The sequence below is a fragment of the Eleutherodactylus coqui genome, chromosome 11 (assembly GCF_035609145.1).
Source record: "Eleutherodactylus coqui strain aEleCoq1 chromosome 11, aEleCoq1.hap1, whole genome shotgun sequence".
Classification (NCBI taxonomy): Eukaryota; Metazoa; Chordata; class Amphibia; order Anura; family Eleutherodactylidae; genus Eleutherodactylus; species Eleutherodactylus coqui.
The window spans coordinates 138,047,051-138,065,261 of NC_089847.1; the positions used below are offsets into that span (position 1 = coordinate 138,047,051).

An 18,211-nucleotide genomic window follows, 5' to 3' on the forward strand; every position below is an offset into this window, starting at 1 on the left:
GCGCTATCCCCGGCCGGCGCTGTAAGAGACAGGGGAGGCGGAAGTGGCGGCTGTCAGAGCGCTGAAGCTTTGCCGGCTGCCGGGAGTAGAGCGGCTGCTTCGCTGTTGTCATGGCCCGACCTCGGACCGCAGGAGCCGCCACCACGGCGGAGCACACAGCGGACAGCCGCCGGGAAGAGGAAGCGAAACTGATCGAAGGTGGGGAATCGCTTCTCCTGCGGTGTATAACCTCGGACTGTGACGTCACTGGGCTCTGATTATCACCTCCTTGATTAGTTTTGTTTGATAATCGCCTCTGACGTCAGTGTAATGACATCAGAGGTGCCCCTGGGGTGTTCTGGCCGCTGCCCACTGGTGACCCGCTTTGGGGCGTCTTCTGGACTCGTGACTGGTGGGATAATGCAGCTTTTGCTCTTTAGTCCTACTGAGGGTCGGGGCCCCTGTGGCCCCCATATAACGGCTGCCCCTCCCCCGCAGGCCCGGACTTCCTCATTATCGCCGGTCTAGAGGAACTACAAGTCCCAGGAGTTGTGACAGCTGGAGGTCATGTGACCGCGCTCAGCCGCCGCCGCCGTCCTGCCGAACCGGATCCACAACCTGTAATCATGTGTCAGCAGAAAGCTGCGCGGCGCCCTGAGGGCAAAGGTCACCGGGAGCGCTGCGTCCAGTCTGCTGCTCTCTGTGATCAGCCAGCTCAAGCTAAAAGAGAACTGCGCTCGCCTCTCCTACAGTCACCCCTCCCCCAGCCTGACATGGCTGATAACGGGGAGCAATAGATTGTACTCGCCTGTCCTACAAGAAAAAAAATCTATTACTCTCTGTTATCAGCCACATAAAGCTAGAGGGGGGCTGTCGGACAGGTGAGTGCAGTGGTTTGCTCTCTGTTATCAGCCCCTCTCCTGCTTCGCTCCTGGTTTCTGTCTGTCCCCTTCAGCCTTCAGATGGTAATGAAGTGATGGCGGCCGCGAGCCCCCGGGACTCCCTATCCGTATCAAGATCTCTGCTTCATGTCGGTGAATGCAAGCCTTGCTGTCTCCTGACCCCTCGCTTCTCCCAGCTGAGGGTTCGTTACAATGTATCCACTGTGAGCCTCCGGCACTGATCCACTGTAACGGACTGCCTGGACACAAGAGCTTGCACTCGCTCCCCGAGGGATAACACTGGGCTTTCCTCTTGCAGGGAAGGCGCGGTCCGAGGGAGGCTCCGCCCGCGTCTCGCTGCTCATCCTGGTCGCCATCTTCCTCTCCGCCGCCTCCATCATGTTCCTGGTCTACAAGAACTTCCCGCAGCTCAGTGAGTAAGTGTCGCCGCCCTGCTGGAGGGAACTCGCCGAAGCAGCGCGGCCGCCATCTTTGTGTAACGTGCCTGTCCTTTCTCTGTCCAGAGAGGAGCGAGAGAAGATAAGGATCCCGCGGGACATGGAGGACGCCAAGGCGCTGGGGGAGGTGCTGTCCAAGTACAAGGACACCTTCTACGTGGAGGTGCTGCTGGCGTACTTCACCACCTACATCTTGTATCCTTCTGGCAGCGTGTCAGTCCTCACTGGAGTACCAGCATTCCGTTCATTGCTGTTTGCTTTGCCCCCATCGGACAGTGCAGGGAATTGTGGGAGGGCGCAGTGAAGTGCGCGGCGCTGATGTCAGCAGAAGTTTTATGTTAAATTCTTTTCATGTTTTTTGTGAACGTTCTGCCCCCGGGGGCTCTTAGCGTTCGGCGCGGCGCCCCCGGGGGCTCTTAGCGTTCGGCGCGGCGCCCCCGGGGGCTCTTAGCGTTCGGCGCGGCGCCCCCGGGGGCTCTTAGCGTTCGGCGCGGCGCCCCCGGGGGCTCTTAGCGTTCGGCGCGGCGCCCCCGGGGGCTCTTAGCGTTCGGCGCGGCGCCCCCGGGGGCTCTTAGCGTTCGGCGCCCCCGGGGGCTTTTAGCGTGCGGCGCCCCCGGGGGCTTTTAGCGTGCGGCGCCCCCGGGGGCTTTTAGCGTGCGGCGCCCCCGGGGGCTCTTAGCGTTCGGCGCGGCGCCCCCGGGGGCTCTTAGCGTTCGGCGCGGCGCCCCCGGGGGCTCTTAGCGTTCGGCGCGTGAAAACAGCGTGCGGCGCGGGGCGCATTTACTGGGTCGGTCTGATGCGTGCTGGTCGTTATCGCATTCGTAAACCCCTTGTCTATTTTTGGTCTTTTTTTCTGTTTTTTGTAACCGCTCCGCATCGCCGCGCACTTGTGAAAAACGCATGTTTCAATAGGACAAATAGAAAAAAAATAAAAACAAAAGTGATTTTTGTGCGATTCGTTTTTATATCTGGCTTTCCGGCGCCCCAAAATAAGAGGTAACGTAACCTGTGGCAGCGACCGGGATGGACGGGGGGCGCCGGGGATGGACGGGGGGCGCCGGGGATGGACGGGGGGCGCCGGGGATGGACGGGGGGCGCCGGGGATGGACGGGGGCGCTGGGGATGCGGCACCCGCCCTCTGATGGCTCACCAGCGCTGTGATGCCGCTCGTCTCCTCCGCTCTCATGACTGTTCTCCTTAACGGCGAGCTGCGCAGCCTGCAGACGTTCGCCATCCCCGGCTCCATCTTCCTGAGCATCCTCTCCGGGTTCCTCTATCCTTTCCCGCTCGCCCTGTTTCTGGTCTGCTTGGTGAGTATTTGTGCGCAGGGGGCGGGCTCATGTATACAGTGCTTGGATGGGCGGGACTTGCGCTCTTAGGCCGTCCTTACACGAGCGAGGAAATGGTGATGTCTACATTGGCGATTGTATTCTCACAGCGAGTCTGCAGGAATCTCGCCCGTTAGTAAATAATTGGCGCCCGCGGGTCCATTCACGGTGCAGTGCTAATTATTTTTTCTATTGAAAATATGACCTATTTCTTCGTGAACCGCGGCACTCACACCGCAGCCGCTCGTATTTACTTCATATTTTTGTCCTTATTGTGTGTTTTTGATTTTTGTTCGCGCACGCATTTCACGCCCCCCCCCCCCACAAGAACAAAGGGTCTCTCCTGCCTCCATGTGTAAACACTCGTATATCGTGCGTATTCGCCGCGTGTTTCTAGCGCTCCCATAGGGCGGTTTTGGTCCGTAATGCTGACTAGACGACGACTCGCTGCGAATTACACGTAAAACATCTCGCCTGACTCCCGGAGAGCGTGCGCCCCACGGCGTCTCCAGTCACATCCAGAGCCGTTTCCTTGTACATTGACTCCTGCGATGAGGGGGCACTTACTTTCCCTCTTCCCTCCCTGCTTGCAGTGCTCCGGTCTGGGCGCCTCCTTCTGCTACTTGTTGTCTTACCTCGTTGGACGGCCGGTGGTTTACAAGTATCTGACGGAGAAGGTGGTGAAGTGGTCGCAGCAGGTAAATATCGGGCGCAGTCAGACCAAACTAGTCCGGAAACATGAGAAATAATTGGTACCGACCCCTCAGCTGTGAGAAGGTAGGATGTTCCATCCGCTGACAGTAAGCAGAGGTCTTGACAGGATCTCTTGTGCTGAGAATTGTCACCTAGTCTGATGGGGAAATGCTGCAGTGATGCCACAGTGTCCTACAGACGCCCCCCAGCACCAGTCATGTCCTGCCTCTCACAGCCTTAAGGACCACCGAACAGCTATAAACACCCTGCAGGTTCAGGAGTCGAGTCCACTCCATAACCAGCAGCTATCGGCAGTTTCTGGTAGCTGCCATGGTTAGTTGGCTCTGATCGCAGCAGTTAAATGGCTAGTTGCCGCAGTCAGTGGGGGTGCCCACACCCAATCGGCACCCCCCTGCAGCGTAGTTGGAGGTTACTGATGGACTAGCATGGCGGCCTGGAGAAGGATCCCAGGGGCTGCCACACACATGCTTATTAAGGCAGCATCAAAATTACTATATCCTGCAATACTTCAGTATGGCGGTATAATGATTCAGTATTGCGGTATAGTATATTGTAGTATAAGTTAGTATTGCGGTATAGTATATTGTAGTATAAGTTAGTATTGCGGTATAATGATTCAGTATTGCGGTATAATGATTCAGTATTGCGGTATAATGATTCAGTATTGCGGTATAATGATTCAGTATTGCGGTATAATGATTCAGTATTGCGGTATAATGATTCAGTATTGCGGTATAATGATTCAGTATTGCGGTATAATGATTCAGTATTGCGGTATAATGATTCAGTATTGCGGTATAATGATTCAGTATTGCGGTATAATGATTCAGTATTGCGGTATAATGATTCAGTATTGCGGTATAGTATATTGTAGTATAAGTTAGTATTGTGGTATAATGATTCAGTATTGCGGTATAGTATATTGTAGTATGTCAGTATTGCGGTATAATGATGCAGTATTGCGGTATAATGATGCAGTATTGCGGTATAATGATGCAGTATTGCGGTATAATGATGCAGTATTGCGGTATAATGATGCAGTATTGCGGTATAATGATTCAGTATTGCGGTATAGTATATTGCAGTATATAGTACAAGCGATCAAATAATTTCAATAACTTAAAAAAAAATGTAATAGTTTTTTCAGCCATTAAAAAAATATTAAAAGTTCAAAAAAAGCGCCCCTCTCCCGATTTCTCCCGTATAACGCTGGTATTTGTGTCGCCGTGTATGGAAGTCCAAACTAGTGAAATATCACAAATATTTATCCTGCCCAGTGAAGGCTGTAAAACAGACCAGATGGAAGGCCGCCCTAATCTGAAGAAGAAGTGACTGCGATGTGCAGCCCGAATGGCAGAAATAAAATGTACAGCTCGGCCCCAGAGCCTCCCACCGCGCAGTCAGTGCCTCAGGTCACGGGTCACGGGTCACAGGTCGCGGTGTGGCCACGAAATAGCAGCTTTTGTTTAAGAAAAAAACAAAACCCGTTGTTGTACTTGGCGTAAAGTCTCATTCACTGGGGGGGGGCAGCCTAGAGTGTGGGGTGCAGCTACTGCCAGCAGGAGGCGGACACTAAAGTGCTAGCTTCTACCGGCACCAAGCTACCCAGGGATGTAAGTAGGATAGACACAGAGCTCAGCGCCGTGTGCAATGCCAGGGAGGCCGCCCCGCAAGGGCGAGAACACAGTAAGAAGGTGAACACCGTCTGATCCCACTTTGGGGGGGGTGCGCTGTTCCCCAATGAACAAGACGAGAAAGAGATTTTACGGTAAGTACAAAAATCTGCTTTGCTCCCAGGTTCCATTGTGGGACACCGCCTGGGACCATGGGACGTCGCAGAGCAGTCCATCAAGGACATGTCATGTGGGCGGTCTACAGCCGTCTGCAAGAGAGCGGCATCAGCACCCAATGGAGGTTAAAGGAGGTGCAGAGAAGCCCACGTGGAGGCGCCGCTGCCTACTGCCCAAGTAGTGTGTGCAGTAACACTGATGGGGGCGCTCTGCCTGTGGCTTCATAGGCCTCCACTACCGTGGACCTGATCTAACACAAGATAAGGATCTGGACGCCGGTAGGCCGTGTCTCAGGCCGGATGTAATCACAATAGTGTCTGAGCACCAGAGAGGTAGATACTCAAGGCTCTCACCAAGGCCAGTGTATGGAGAGCGGATGCCCTCGGCTGCCAACGGAGGGACAGAAGGGAGGTGAAATCAGTTTGCTGATTTGTTCCACCAAGAGAGAATGGCCGACTGTAGAGACCGCATGTAAGACTGCCCACATGGGATAACCTCGAAGCCCCGGGACTCGTGCAATGGTAGATGGTCACTGGGGCGGGGTCTGCAGGCAGCGCATCTTTGATTGAAGGTGATGCGGGACGAAAACTCTGCTCCGTGTTGTCGAATGACAGAACCAGAAAGATCAAACCTTGAGATAAGAGGAGGGACTTGGGGTGGTTGATCCACCTGAACCAAAGACCGTATAGATTGTTGGAGCTTTTACCAAAATGTCGTGGAGGTCCAGAATCATCTTGGAGTCGAGGAGAGCCGCCACCGATCCTGGAACCTTGGTGAAAACTATGGGGCCATGGCCCCCCCCGAATGGCAATGAGATGAGTCAATGGCAAAGTGGAGGAACCCTTGGTGAACTCGACACATGGAGACGAGAGAAGTGCCCTTCAGGTCTATGGAAGGCAGGGGATCTCCTGTGCCATGGCCAATATAGCTGCCCTCAACGACTACGGGTGGAAGTGACAGAACTTGGCAAAGCGGTAGAACTTCTTCAGGTCCAGAATAGGTCTGACCGTGCCATCCCTCTTGGGCACCACAAACAGCTTGGCATAAAAGCGTTCTGAGGGAGGAATTGGCATTATTACTCTGAGAGGACAGAGTGCCCAAGTGGAGGCTTATTAAGGAGATGCTGGGATTATGGAAGAGGAGAAGCGATTGGGGGGGGGATCGTACCCGGGCATCAGAGATGTGAGCAAGTCGGGGCGCCCAGAACAGGGATGGCTGAGTCCTGCTGGGGCAGAGTAGGAAAGAGGAAGTAAGCAGTGGAGGGCGGCCCCGACACCAAAAGTAGAGGAGGATACCTTCCACGGCGGAGAGAAGACATGCCGTGCAGCCCCTGCCGTCCAGCAGTTTACCCCCAGCGCTCGCCTGCCTTTCAGGAGGAAGGGCGTGACCAACTATAGGGGTCATCCTCGCCCCCATCTTTGAAAATTTTTGTAAATGTTTTCTGTACATTCAGGCCCGCTGCCCCCGAGTGGATTTGTTTTGTGGAATCCGCATGGGTGACCCGCGCAGTAGATCTGCAATTCAAGGTGCCCGTAGGGAGGCATTGGCATCCGCAACTGAATTTAAGCATGCAGATTTGATTTGTGGACGGGTTGGTACGGAAAACAAATGGCAGCGGCTCCATATCAGTGCGACGATCCACAGCGCATCCGTAAATAGCATTGGGGATGTGAAGGTTAAAATCAATGGGGAGGGGGGAGAAGGCCGCGAGGTGCGGTTGCGGATTTTTTTTCTATGCGGATGATCTGCGTTCATCCGTGTGGAATAACCATTACAGCCGCGATCTCCCGCAAGCACTGAAATTATTGTCGCGCGCCTAAATGGTCCCATTTTAAAGGAATGCGTCTCGTCCCGCATGAAATAAAGAAACCTGAAGGAGTTAAATCCAACAGCGCCCCCTGCTGCCCCCACCGGTCTAATCCCAGTCAGGAGATTAACGTGTAATATGATTACTGTATTCTGCGCTGCGTGTAACGCGATCTCTGATGTTTCCTCACTTCGGTCATATCCTGCAGGTCGACCGACACCGCAGTCATCTCATCAATTACATCATCTTCCTGCGGATAACGCCGTTCCTGCCAAACTGGTTCATCAACATCACGTCCCCCGTCATCAACGTCCCCCTCAAAGTCTTCTTCCTGGGAACATTTCTAGGTGAGAGCTGTAACCAGAGCGCCCTCCAGTGGGGAAGAGGAGTAATGACTGGAGAGAAATATATCACCACTGATCACTACTGTACAGGATACTCCAGGCACTGTGAGCGCAGCTCTGGAGGATAATACAGCTAATAACTCAGGATCAGTACAGGATAAGTAATGTATGTACACAGTGACTCCAGCAGCAGAATAGTGAGTGCAGCTCTGGAGTATAATACAGGATGTAACTCAGGGTCAGTACAGGATAAGTAATGTATGTACACAGTGACTCCACCAGCAGAATAGTGAGTGCAGCTCTGGGGTATAATACAGGATGTAACTCAGGAGCAGTACAGGATAAGTAATGTATGTACACAGTGACTACACCAGCAGAATAGTGAGTGCAGCTCTGGGGTATAATACAGGATGTAACTCAGGATCAGTACAGGATAAGTAATGTATGTATAAAGTGACTCCACCAGCAGAATAGTGAGTGCAGCTCTGGAGTATAATACAGGATGTAACTCAGGAGCAGTACAGGATAAGTAATGTATGTACACAGTGACTCCTGCAGCAGAATAGTGAGTGCAGCTCTGGAGTATAATACAGGATGTAACTCAGGATCAGTACAGGATAAGTAATGTATGTATAAAGTGACTCCACCAGCAGAATAGTGAGTGCAGCTCTGGAGTATAATACAGGATGTAACTCAGGAGCAGTACAGGATAAGTAATGTATGTACACAGTGACTCCTGCAGCAGAATAGTGAGTGCAGCTCTGGAGTATAATACAGGATGTAACTCAGGAGCAGTACAGGATAAGTAATGTATGTACACAGTGACTCCACCAGCAGAATAGTGAGCGCAGCTCTGCAGTATAATACAGGATGTAACTCAGGATCAGTACAGGATAAGTAATGTATGTACACAGTGACTCCACCAGCAGAATAGTGAGTGCAGCTCTGGAGTATAATACAGGATGTAACCCAGGATCAGTACAGGATAAGTAATGTATGTATAAAGTGACTCCACCAGCAGAATAGTGAGTGCAGCTCTGGAGTATAATACAGGATGTAACTCAGGAGCAGTACAGGATAAGTAATGTATGTACACAGTGACTCCTGCAGCAGAATAGTGAGCGCAGCTCTGCAGTATAATACAGGATGTAACTCAGGATCAGTACAGGATAAGTAATGTATGTACACAGTGACTCCACCAGCAGAATAGTGAGTGCAGCTCTGGAGTATAATAAACCTGCTTGGCTCTGGAAACATGCGGTAAATGACTGTATAGCTCACTAATTGTATAGTATTCTAGCGTCCTGTAATCTTAAGCTCCGCCTCTATATTCCAGGTGTGGCTCCGCCATCATTTGTCGCCATTAAAGCCGGCACAACGCTCTACCAACTCAGCACAGCGGGCGAGGCGGTCTCCTGGAACTCTGTCATTGTGCTGATGATCCTCGCCGTTCTCTCCATCCTGCCGGCGATTTTCCAGAACAAACTGAAAAAGAAATTTGAGTGATTTCTCTGCCGGTTCGCCGCCCGCCACCGCCGGAAGCTCCGGGAAGAGGAAACCTTATTTAATTTGTGGATATAAGGACTTCTGGACCTTTGTACTAAATGCAGCTATTTTATTTAGAACTCTTCTCCTTTCTCCCGCGCCTCCCTCCATGCCTGCAGCTCGAACTGCAGACGGTGATGGGGGGGAAGGGAAGCCGTCTGCCCCAATAATTTTCTGATTTTTTTTTTTAAGGCAGTTTAAGTGTTAATATTTAATTATTTAACCTGAGGGCATAATGTGAAGGCTGCTGCCCAGCGGGAGGCATCACTGCCATCGGGACAAGGATCCTGCGCTATAACCATCACCCAACTCCTCCGCATCGCATCATGTAGGACTTTTTTCTATCATATGGGACGGCATGGTGTGGACTGCTGCGGAGACTGATGGTTGTCCTGATTGTAAGCTCTGCAGCCTAGTACATTACAGCGGGAGAGGGTGGAATGGTTTAGGGGCTCATAATTGAACATGTGCTGGCTACTGGCTGCCATATTTCTCTGGTACATCCATGTGGCAGGAGCGGCTGCAGCTTGGACGGTGACTGAGGGTTTCGCCAGTGAGGGTCCTAAAGCTACAATTTAAGGGAACTTGCTCCTGAAACTTAGAACTGGGTGCGGTTCCCTATCAGAGGGGGAACTGTATGGGGGGGGGGGGGGAACGACACGGACAGCGGACCGGACAGTTTAGCACTGGAAACCAGCCTGACTCACCCTTACCAATTAACTATTGATGACCTAACCTGAGGATGGCTAATTAAAGGGGTTGTCTTGGTTAGTTTGGACAGATGACCTATTTCCCGGATCAGTCGTCAGCTGGTTGGCTGATCCCCGGTCCTGCGCAGGAAGTGTAAGAGCAGTGCGGCTCACCCTTTCCTCCCCTGTCCGGCTACACTGGAGAGCGGCCCAGACGATTAGTTGATTGACATCCGCGTCCGGTATGTTCACATGGTGGAAAACTCCGCCTCTAAACTCCCAGCAGAATTGGTGGTTTTCCCCGTCTGATTTGGCGCTGTTAATAGGCGTGCGGTATTTTAACATGGAAAATCACGTTTCCCGTCACTTCTTGAAATTTCACATTCGGATTTCACCCTTTGACGGGGCGAACTGCAGATCTGCCATGATGTTTACAGCACGGAACATTCCGGCATGTGAGCGTACCCGAAAGCACCTTCCTGTTTTTAGTGCAGCCCCCATGTCGGCCATGTTTTGTATTGGACTCCGCAGTGTTCGCGCCGCCCCTCCTCCGGTGACTTACAGTCTCGTTTTACTCATTTCTTTCAATATGTGATTGAATAATTCTATAAACCATGAAATCCGATCGCTGAGGTCTTCTGTCTGCTTTAAGGGGGGTGGCGGACCATGAAAGGGGTTTCTGGGGCAAAATATAAATTTTAGGCACAGGAAATGCTGTAACAGAATTAAATATCTGCCCCGCCCCCAGGAGCCCCGCCTCCAGCTCTGAGCCCTGAAGAAGGTCCTCACTGAAGCCTGTGATTGGCTGAATGGTATGTGACTGGTGGGGCGGCGGCGGCTGTGCCGGACCAGTCCCTGCTCCTGAAATTATGCGTTTTTGATGTCCCTGGTCGCCCCATAACCTCTCACAGGCGTCAGCAGAGATCCTTCCACGGTTACTGAAGCCTGCCATTGACTGAGCGGTCGTGTGTACAATGTACGACGCGTGACCGCCCGCCGCTGCCTCTGGGTTCTGTGCGTCTGGACTGGGGCAGTTGGGATACTGCAGTATTCGATCTTTCTTATTTTTAAGTGTTTTTTAACTGTTTTTCCTTTTTTCATGTCTTGGTAAATCTATACAAGATGGGTGCGGGTTGTGATAGCGGACACCACCGCTGCAGTCAGAGCTGACCTCCCCTTCGGCTGCCGGGGTCCTTCTGAAGGACCCCCATGGCTCCTATGAATGAATGCCTGTCAGAATGTGGTATTACATTATACTGTATGAGCGATCAAACGATTGCAAGTTCAAGTCCCCTAGGGGGCCAAAAAAATGTAAAAATGAGGGGGGGGGGGGGGTTAATTAGTGGGAAAAATAAAACAAAGTTTAAATAAAATCCTTTTTCCCATATTAATAATAAAAAATTTTAAAACATGGATATTTGTTATCACCGCGGCCGTAAAAGTCAGATCTGTCAAAGTAACACGTTATTCATCCCGCATGATGAACGGCAGAAAAAAATATGCCAGAATTGCACTTTTTTTGGTCACATTAAGTCCAAAATGATACCAATAGAAACTACAGGATGTCGCACAGAAAACGAGCCGCGCAAAACTGTAGTGACTGAGAAGTAAAAATGTCATTTTGTTTCCAAGAATATATATATTTTACTTTACATTAGTCAGCAAAAAAATATATACATTTGGTCTCGTAATCGTACCGAGGCGCTGAATAAAGGTTTCAGGTAATTATTTTTGGTGCAGTGTGTGCGCACCGTGAAAACGAGCCCCCCCCCCCCCCCAAAAAAAAGATGGTGGAATAGGTGTTTTTTTTTCTATTTCACTCCACTTAGAAAAATACAAATCGTCCCGCAAACAACAAGTTATCAAACAACGATGGAAAAAAAAGCCGCATCCTCAAGGGGTTAATGCGAATTAGAAACGCACAAAAAAGGCCAAGTGTAAACGGCCTCAGAGGCGTCCGGCGCGCTATTCTCCAGCTAGTCTGCCGAATGCAAAATTACATTTGTGATATTTCTCCGTTTCCATTGTAGCGCCGCTGGTCACATGACCCTATTCACTTGCGTTTCTCCGATACGTGTGCCAACCCATCCTCTCCTGGCTCCCTGCCCAGCTCCTTTCATGTACAGAGCGTCACTACTGACATCATATACACAGCGCCATAAAACACTCCGACTCTTACTGGGCATCTGTTGGTATCGTTAGCGGGTGAACCCCCTAAATAATAGGAAGGCAAGCTGGCAGAACAGGAGCGCTGAGCATGCTGGGAACTAAGATCAGAATAAGAAGTGCAGCACGCCAAAGCATAGCGGGGAATTCACATGAGCCGCCATGAAGATGGAAAAAAGCTTGTTGGGAATTTGACAACAGGGAAGGAAAACCCCATAGTGACCGCAGCACCCCTTTTACAGCAGTCACTAATGGGCTTTAGGACGCTTTCACACAGGCAACAAAATCACACAGATGCTTCACTCAGCAGGAGAGCTTTCAACCAGAACAATATGGGAAGGAAAGTGAAAGGCAAAAATATACAACTGATGATACAATTGAGAAACGTGTTATTAGAAGTAGATAAAAGAACAAAACATTCAGATGGAAAGTAGAGGAGCAAGAGACCCCGATCACAAACTAACATGTTTCTTCACAAATGCACAGAGCATGGGAAACAAACAAGGAGAATTGGAGCTCCTAACAGGAAGAGAAATATGATGTTATCGGCATCACTGAAACTTGGTGAGATGATACACATGATTGGATACAAGGCTTGAAGGATACAATGTATTTATAAGAAACAGACCTAATAAAAGGGGAGGAGGTGTTGTGTTGTATGTTAGGAAACATTCATCTCCACAGAGATTCAAGCTTCAGAGCTGGGAGTTCTGTAGAAACTGTTTGGGTGAGAATACAAGGAGAGAACAACAGAAAGGACACCATTGTAGGCATTTACTATAGGCCGCCTGGACAAGCAGAAGATATGGAGGAACTCTTTCTACATCAGATGGCCAAGCTCTCAGGGAAGCCGAACATAATGATCATGGGAGATTTTACCCATCAGACATTTGTTGGGAATCTCTCAGGTAAAAGTAACGGATCCAACAGATTCTTATCCGCTCTTGTGACAACTTTATCTTCCAGAAGGTAGAAGAGAAAACAAGGGGATCTGCTATCTTGGACCTAATTCTTACCAACAGGAAGGGAATGGTTGGGGAAGTAAGGGTGGCCGGGACCTTAGGAGGCAGCGATCAGGATATCCTTGGATGTTGGATAACAAGGGGAGGAAGACCTGAGAAGACTCAGACCTCAAGGTTGGATTTCAGAAAGGCAGATTGTAATGGACTCAGAAAGAGGAAGAATCCAATGGCCGGATGTTCTTAAGGACAGAAATGTCCAAGAAGGTTGGGAAATATTGTGGAATGAGATTCTCAGAGCACAATCGTTACCAATCCCTAAAAGAAGGAAGAGGGGGAAGCATTTAAAGAGATCAGGATGGATGAACACAGAACTTGTACACATGTTAAAGAGGAGGAACATATGTTTATCAAATGGAAAGAGGGGAATATCTAAAGAAGAATATAATGGGGTCTGCAGAAACTGTAGGGCAAGGGTCAGAAAAGCTAAAGCTGATAATGAACCGAGGCTTGTAAGAGAGGCCGAAAGCAATAAAAAAGGATTTGGGGTCAAAAGAAAAATCAAAGATGCTATTGGATGCTTACAGGATGAAAATGGTGAATTAGTTAAGAATAATGCTGAGAAGGTCAAACTTTTACATCCTATTCTGTATCCGTTTTCTCGCAGAAAGTAGCTGTAACATCAGCTGATCTTCCCTGCGCTATTGGGGGAATAAGAGAATACAGGCTATCTATAAGCAGAGAGATGGTGAGGGAACACTTAGCCAACTTACATGAATCCAAGTCCTAAGGTCCAGATGAATTACATCCTAGGATACTAAAGGAAGCAGCGGAGGTAATTGCTGAACCACTCGCCAGAATCTGTGAAAATTCCTAGAGAACAGGAGAAGTCCCAGAAGATTGGAAAGTGGCAAATGTTGTCCCTATCTTCAAAAAAGGGAAGAAGGTGGATCCAGGAAACTACAGGCCTGTGAGCCTGACTTCTATACCGGGAAAGATCTTTGAACAATTTATTAAACAGCCTGTATGCAAGTACTTGGATGATAATGGAGTAATTAACCAGAGCCAGCATGGGTTTGTAACAAACAAGTCATGCCAGACGAATCTAATTTCCTTCTATGACAGAATCACCGACTGGGTTGATCAGGGAAATGCGGTGGATATAGTATATCTTGACTTTAGTAAAACATTTGACAAAGTATCTCATACCATACTTATTGAAAAAATGACCAAATCTGGGATTGACAAGACAACTGTTAGGTGGATTCACAACTGGCTGAGTGATCGTACTCAAAGAGTGGTCATAAATGGCTGCACATCCAAGGGGAAGAATGTATCAAGTGGGGACCACAAGGCTCTGTCCTGGGCCCAATGTTGGTCAACATTGTTATAAATGATCTGGAGGAGGGAATTGTGGGAAACTGATCAAATTTGCCGAAGACACAAAGCTAGGAGGGATAGCTAATACTAGGGAAGAGAGAGAGAGAGGATTCACAAAGATCTAGAAAAGCTTGCACAGTGGTCAGCGACTAACAGAATGGTATTTAACAAGGAGAAATGCAAAGTCCTACATCTGGGCAAGAAAAATGAAGAAAGCACATACAGAATGGGAGGAATTGGGCTAAGCAGCAGCACATGTGAAAAAGACTTGGGTATTCTAATAGACGTTGGTTGTCTTGTGTGTGCGGACCCGTGAGACAGTGAGGACCGTAAAATGGGCTCACAGGTTTAAGTATCTTGGCCAAAATATGAACTAATCCCTCGTATTGCATCTGTTCCATCTGATTATACATGCGGGTATGCTTGGTGCTTGGTGCGTGTTTTGAGTGTTTAGCAGCCATAGGTTTGTGTCTGTCCGCGAGTATAAAGTCCGTTCCGCAGTCCTGCGGCTCAGTCTTCGTTCGCAGTTCGCGTGCCGGTAAAACTCTGCAGGATGTTCATGTCCCAGAATAGCGTTCCAGAATACACGTGTGTCAGTTGGGAGGGATGAACGGAATGTGCATGGTTCGGGAGGGATTATGCATGTCGTTTGGGCCCCTGTGTGGTGCTGTTCACCACCAATCTACAATGTGTATGGCCACCTGCAGTGCCAGGACACATATCTTCAGTCGGGACACGTATGCTCACTCAGGACACACATGCTCACAGCCAGCTCACTGAACAGAAGCCTGTACACATTCTTTCTGTGCTGCGTGTGAGGAAGGAGCCTTGCAGCGGTATACAGCAATGCTGTGCGGACCGACTAGTGATCAAGTGAGTACTACTCCTCTTCACTGCTGCAGACTCTGGGGTTCAATGATTCTTTATCTGCAGAGGAATTTATGGAGGATTAAATGACTGCCAGAGGGTGAAGGAGTCTGATTGGGAAGCTTCCTGAAGAATATATATGGCTGCAAGAGAGTGAAGAAATCTGGTTGGGAAACTTACTAAGGACTATACTTCTAGCTGTCAGAAGGGTAAGAGGACTGACTGGGGAACTTACTAAGGACTATTTTATGGCAGCCAGGGGGGGAAGTAGTCTGATTAGAAAACATACTGAGGATTATATTTATGGCTTCTTGTTGGAATAATGAGGAGACTGACTGAGAAACTTACTGAGGAAACTTGTAGAGTAATATTTTACTGCGGCTGGGGCATGAAGGGGTCTAGATTTATGGCTGTCGGCCTGTAAGGAGACCGACTGGGGAACTTTATGAGGTGCCAGAAAAGGGGGAGAAGATTGGCTGTTGGTTAAGTAGGTGGGGAAGACGTATGTACGTATGCTGGGCAGACAACAGAGATGTGACGCAGCCCCCACAACGGCACAGATGAGCAGTGATGCTGAGGGGAGGCGGCGAAGGATGAAAAGTGGAAATTGTGCATTCTGGGACCTTTTTAAATCAATTGGATCTGTAACCCTTTAAGGGTTTTGGTGCTAGTTAAGAGTCTGCTGCTCCTTTAGTCTGGTCCTTCTTAGGACCCCCACAATGATCACCCCCATTACCACATGGAATGTAGTGTACCTCTCTGTCTCCACCTACAGGTCACTTCACGCCAAAACCTGTTACATGGTCTATCAAAATCCAGATATTGCAGCTGCTGATCTGCGCCCCATGCCCCCCATTCAGGATGCCAGTTTATACTGCACTGATTGGCTGAGAGGGACCACATGACTATATCTGTGGTTCCTTTGGCATAGAACGCCCGATGCTGCCGCCATCATTAACATCATTCTCCCCATGATGAATGGGCATTAGGACTGCGGGGGAGGAAGATGGCAGCCGGGAACATGAGTGTCGTATCCGGATGGCGGGGGGAGGGGAGGTTTTCTTCTGACTTTGACATTATGTTATTTTAAGCCCAAGATTTCTTCTTCATAGCAGAAGAGGAAATAAAGAAACCTGATAAAAATCTGCGCCGAGTCAGCAGCAGAATGCGCGAGATCCTCCCGACCGCCGTGACACAAGAGGAGCAAAGCTGAGAAAGAAGATACAAGTGACATAAAATACAAACAAAACCGTTACAATGTAACAGAAGCCCAGTGATTGGATCAGCGGAGATCGGGAAGGAGGAGAGCCGTGAAATACCCAGGCAGCGCTGCGATCCCGGCCGGGCGCTTCTTGTTGGTTGGCAGCTCCACTTTAAAGGGGTTTTCCGGAATAGGTCATCAGTAGTCACCCGCCGGGGATCCCCTGCCATCACCTGGCACAGCTGTCAGTGCAGCGGCCGGACGTGTCATAGGCGGTGGGACTGGAAGTGGCCTACCTGGCTATTACACCGCTGGCAGCTCCAAGCCTTCAACAAGACCCTTGCTGCCAGTTCAACCCATCACGTTGCCCCTTTGGCCAGCATTGACAGTGGCATAAAAGGAATTTAACAGCCATGACTGGAGCAACCGCCGGCTGTCAGAAATAGCTGACAGCTACCACGTTTGTCGCCGGCTCTGCCCCGGAGCCCCCAAACCGTCCCTGTGCCACCTGCGCCATACACGTATGTCAGATCACAGGGGTCATGGCCGCACTCCCTTAACCCTCCTAAACATGTGGGACTGGACGGCGAATTACACGGACAGCATGATTCCAGGACATATTCCTTACGTAGGTTCCATCTCTGGGAGACAATATGGCCGTCAGATCCACAGATGCGGCGCAGCGTCCGTGAAAAGAACGTCAGTAACCACGATGCGCGGAGGTGGAGCCTCGAAGCTCCAGCGCCAAAGTATTAAAAACTATGCTGCATTGAAAACACTTTACAAATTCTGTGCACGGCGATGAAAAGCGGCTCCAGCCCCCGGGGGGCCGCGCAGTACAGTTAGAGGACGGCCGGCGGCTCATTCCTGGCTATTAAACTCAGTACACGGATGACTGAGCGCCTGAGTGGCGGTTACAGCAGCGCCGTTACCTGTGTGCGCCGTGACTCTCAGCTCTAGATAAAGCTGCAGTATGGCTTCCCGCGCCATATGTTAATTAGTCTCGGACAGTCCGATGGGCGGTTCACATCTGCCAGCGGTCCGAACTCTCTCCCGCTTCTGCTATAACCCCCCCTTCAATGTTAATGGCCGTCTCCAGCTGCTGGAGACATCATGCGCTCCACTGGCGCCGTGCCGCCTCTGCACAGGTAACGGCGCTGCTGTAACCGCCACTCAGTCGCTCATGTGGCCGTATATGGAGTTTAGTAGGCAGCAATGAGCCGACGGACATCCTTTAAATCACACAGAAGTGAGACGTGTGCAGCTATACAGGGATGTGACGCTTATCTCCTCCCCACAGTATGCAAACAGACCTGAACACGGAGCCGAGCAAATCTGCGCCAGAACTATTAATACGCTTAAGAGATTCGTTCTGAAGCGAAGTGAAGCGTTTCTTATTTTAACCGCTCACAATAGGTGCACCAAGAACCGGCCATCACACCTAGTACCTGTTGTCACACCTAGTACCTGTTGTCACATCTAGTACCGGCCATCACACCTAGTACCTGTTGTCACACCTAGTACCGGCCATCACACCTAGTACCTGTTGTCACACCTAGTACCTGTTGTCACACCTAGTACCGGCCATCACACCTACTACCTGCCGTCACACCTAGTGTCTGCTGTCATATATAGTACCGGCCATCACATCTAGTATCGGCCATCACACCTAGTACCTGTTGTCACACCTAGTACCAGCCATCACACCTACTACCTGTTGTCACACCTAGTACCTGTTGTCACACCTAGTACCGGCCATCACACCTACTACCTGCCGTCACACCTAGTGTCTGCTGTCATATATAGTACCGGCCATCACACCTAGTACCGGCCATCACACCTAGTACCTGTTGTCACACCTAGTACCGGCCATCACACCTAGTACCTGTTGTCACACCTAGTACCGGCCATCACGCCTAGTACCTGTTGTCACACCTAGTACCTGTTGTCACACCTAGTACCGGCCATCACACCTACTACCTGCCGTCACACCTAGTGTCTGCTGTCATATATAGTACCGGCCATCACATCTAGTACCGGCTGTCACACCTAGTACCGGCCATCACACCTAGTACCTGTTGTCACACCTAGTACCGGCCATCA

At 50.1% G+C, this 18,211-nt stretch overlaps 1 protein-coding gene across 1 annotated transcript; it reads left to right on the top strand.

Annotated features, from left to right (window-relative positions):
- On the top strand, window positions 1-10,160 carry TMEM41B (transmembrane protein 41B). Its single transcript, XM_066583652.1, has 7 exons — window positions 1-198; window positions 1,180-1,297; window positions 1,385-1,513; window positions 2,535-2,628; window positions 3,240-3,344; window positions 7,166-7,304; window positions 8,638-10,160. Exons 1-7 carry the CDS (start codon window positions 111-113, stop codon window positions 8,805-8,807), a joined length of 843 nt encoding a protein of 280 aa, XP_066439749.1. The 5' UTR covers window positions 1-110; the 3' UTR covers window positions 8,808-10,160.
- Window positions 10,161-18,211: the final 8,051 nt, after the last annotated feature.